General features: G+C 37.3%; 1 protein-coding gene across 1 annotated transcript; it reads left to right on the forward strand.

The window, feature by feature from the left end:
* LOC18773123 (glycine, alanine and asparagine-rich protein) lies at positions 1066–1914 on the forward strand. Its single transcript, XM_020566554.1, has one exon. It carries the CDS (start codon positions 1428–1430, stop codon positions 1773–1775), a length of 348 nt encoding a protein of 115 aa, XP_020422143.1. The 5' UTR covers positions 1066–1427; the 3' UTR covers positions 1776–1914.

Below are 3314 nucleotides of genomic sequence, written 5' to 3' on the forward strand. Positions count from 1 at the left end.
TTGATGAATTTATAATTAATTACATGAAGGTCATCCTTTCGTTATTTTTCGTTAGAAGAACTTTCAACTTTATGTAATATTACAGTCTCCCTTTCCTCTTGAACTTCTCATAGGACAATAATCCCAAAGAAAGGTAAAATTTGATTCTAAACCTTCTAATAGTGTTTTTATTTAATATTTAATATTTATGGTTTTGAAACCATGCATGAGTTACAAACACTACAAATAAGGCAAAAACTTTAAGAGAGAATATATGATAGTTATATTTGCATAAGGATATGCTAATGATGAAGATGATGGTGACACTGGTTTTACTTATGCTGGTTGTAGTGTAAGCCATTAATGGTGAAGAGGCTCTTTCTGTTCCCTCATCTTACTTCCTTTTGAAAACTCCATCTCGCCTTCGCTCCTCTCTTCCACATGGTGGTGATATTTTCAGAATCCGTAGGACTTCTGAAGTTTCTAAGATTCTGGCTAATGTTCGACATTCTAAACATGGACCTAGAAAACTTCCCAAAACTCCAATTCTGAAAAATCCTATTGATCCCAACACTCCTATTTCTTTAAGCCCTAATGTCAAAATTATCTACCCTTGGTCTTCTTAATTTCAAATGTAAACTTCGGCCATGTGGCGCTGCCAGCTTTCGAGCAACACTGCTATGCAAGTTTTGTTGTTGCTGGAGATGATGTTATGCATTACTCCCTATTGTGTATACTTTTGTTATCATTTTGTGTAAAAAAATTATATAATTTGATAATTATTTTAAATAGCTTGTAATATATAGCTTGAAAATTTATACTGAGGATGCTGTCAATGGATTTGGTTGAAGATTTATACTTGTAATTGCACCCAATCAATGTCATCATAGCATTGTAGTAAATGGCATCATATGTTAAAGTTTCGTCCCTCCTAAAGCTATATATCTAGTAATCTATTATGCATTTTGGCCGTCTCTTATAGATGTACTGATTGTATATAAGATAATATATATATTATCCTTTTCAGCTTCAGTCTTTGGGTAATGCATATAGTCCATGACATGACCAGTAGGTTTCCATAACAAAGATAATATATAATAAAGAATAAGCCTTTCAATAAAAATACTATAATTCATCATAACAAGAATTAATACAACAACAAACCCTACAATAGATATCGAGAAGATCCCAACAAAGAAAGAATTCAAGGAAAATAACATCCCTCACAAGTTCTCTGTCACAAGTATACTGTATACATACACTAATAAGCCACCATCAAACAAAAGAAACCATCACATCATATATTCTGAAGACTCCCCAGCACAGACAAGAAACTAGATTGTATACTTCTACTAGTAATCATGGAGAACCATGGCATATATATATATCAAGTGGTTTAATTGGATGGGGGTGGGGTGAAGAATGGAATCGATGGAATTGTTGTTGGAATGGTGGGGATTGAAGGGATTGTTGAGGGGAATGAGGGAAGTGGGTTGGCGGGCAATGGAGGGAGGGTTGTGGGCACCGTAGGCAATGTGGATTTTGGCAAAGATGGGATTTGGGGTAGGGAGGTTGGGAATGGGGGCAGAGTAGTTGGGAGAGTAGGCAATTGGGTAGAGGGCAACGGTGGCAACGTGGCCGGCTTTGGCAAAGTTGGAGCAGTTGGAAGCGTAGGCAATGGGGTTGAGGGAAGTGGAGGCAATGTGGTCTTGGGCAGAGTTGGGGCAGTTGGAAGTGTAGGCAAGGTGTTTGAGGGCCTGGGAAGTGTTGGTAGTGAAGGCAAAGGAGGCAGCTGAGTGGGATTTGGCAGAGAGGGGATTGTAGGGATTGCCAGTGTTGGGGGTGGAGCTGCTGCTGGTGTGTCCAAAAGGTGGCGAGCTGCATGGCTCATTTGGGTGCTTGAGGCTGACAAAATCACCACCAGCAAAGACGAAATGAAGAAAATCTTGGGAAAAGCCATGGTTGAGTTGAAGGAGCTGCTAGGGCTATAGGCAAGTCTCTTTGTTAATATGTTGTTTTTGTTGTTGTGAAGAGCAGACAGTCTCCATTGGGTTTTTATAGAGAAAATATGTGTCAAGACTTTGAGGACTTGGAAGCATCTATCTAATAAGTTTGATGAGTTGTGGTTGTAGGAAGTGGGAAAAAAAGCAATAGTTAGCTCACCTCCCTGAGTTGATTAATAAATTGGTTTCAAACCCAAACTAACCCAAAAGAAAGGCTGAAGAATAAACTCACGCAAGCCAAGCCAATAATCTTAAGCCAATTGGCTATTGAACATGGGAACTACATACACAATCACCATTTTGGTTGGGTATGGCTAAGAAAGTCCGTTTGACTACAACAACCATTTTCGTTGGTTGGAAATGAGATGGTCTTGACAATCTCCTCCTAAAAACTAAACTCCGGATTCAAACAAATGATTCAAATAGGAAGAGATCTGGTTAACCAATTAGAGATGAACCCAAACCACACTCAATCGAAGGTTGATAGGTTCTTTCAAGTTTAAAATTGGTTAACAAAACCTATTTTGGAACTTTGTCCTCTCTTTCAAATGTCCATTTTGATATATATATATATGTGTGTGTGTGGATCCGAGACACACAAAAAACCACACATTATACACACTTTTTTAACCCTTAGATGATTCACCATCCAATGGCTCAAAATGCATCATGATGAAGCTTGTCTGCCATCATTCCTTGATAGCAAACTATACATCTACGGGAGGCAATAATCTTTGCCTATAAAATAAGGCATCCTCCTCATTGTAAAAGGCAAAATGGAAAGATTCAATGAAAACATCAGAACAACATTCCTATTGCTATTTGAATTCTCTAAATTCTCTCCACAATCTCTTTAGTTTTATAACACAATTAAACTATTATTCTTCTCATAGAAGGGCTTTTTGACAGTTTGAGATGTGTTGGTGAGCTCTATTGTGGGGGTCTCTTGGTCTTCCAGTAGTTTGGTAGTTTATTTTGGTTATTTATTTTTCTGTTTTGGTTCTTTGTTGAGGTCCAAAGTGGCCTGAGTTGGACCGTTTTGGTAGTCTATGGCATGTGTGGTACTCTTTTTTACCCTGAGTTTGTCCCTTGTGGTTTTCCTAGGAAGATTTTAACAAGGCTACTATAGTCTATATTTATGTCGATTATGCCTATTTTGATTTATGAATGAAATTTTCTTCTAAAAAAAGTACCATTAAACTAATATCTAGTTGGGAAAAAGTACCATTAAAGTACCATTATAAACTAGCTGGTGGTATTGATCAAGAACTTTGATGAACATTATGAAATCTTCAGTGTTAACATTTTGCAATTTATTTGATAACTTTCGCT

This window comes from Prunus persica, chromosome G6 (genome assembly GCF_000346465.2).
Source record: "Prunus persica cultivar Lovell chromosome G6, Prunus_persica_NCBIv2, whole genome shotgun sequence".
NCBI classification, from domain to species: domain Eukaryota; kingdom Viridiplantae; phylum Streptophyta; class Magnoliopsida; order Rosales; family Rosaceae; genus Prunus; species Prunus persica.

Excerpts from the sequence above, each read along its gene's own strand:
- LOC18773123 (XM_020566554.1), top strand. The coding sequence starts at position 1,428 with ATGGTGGGGATTGAAGGGATTGTTGAGGGGAATGAGGGAAGTGGGTTG.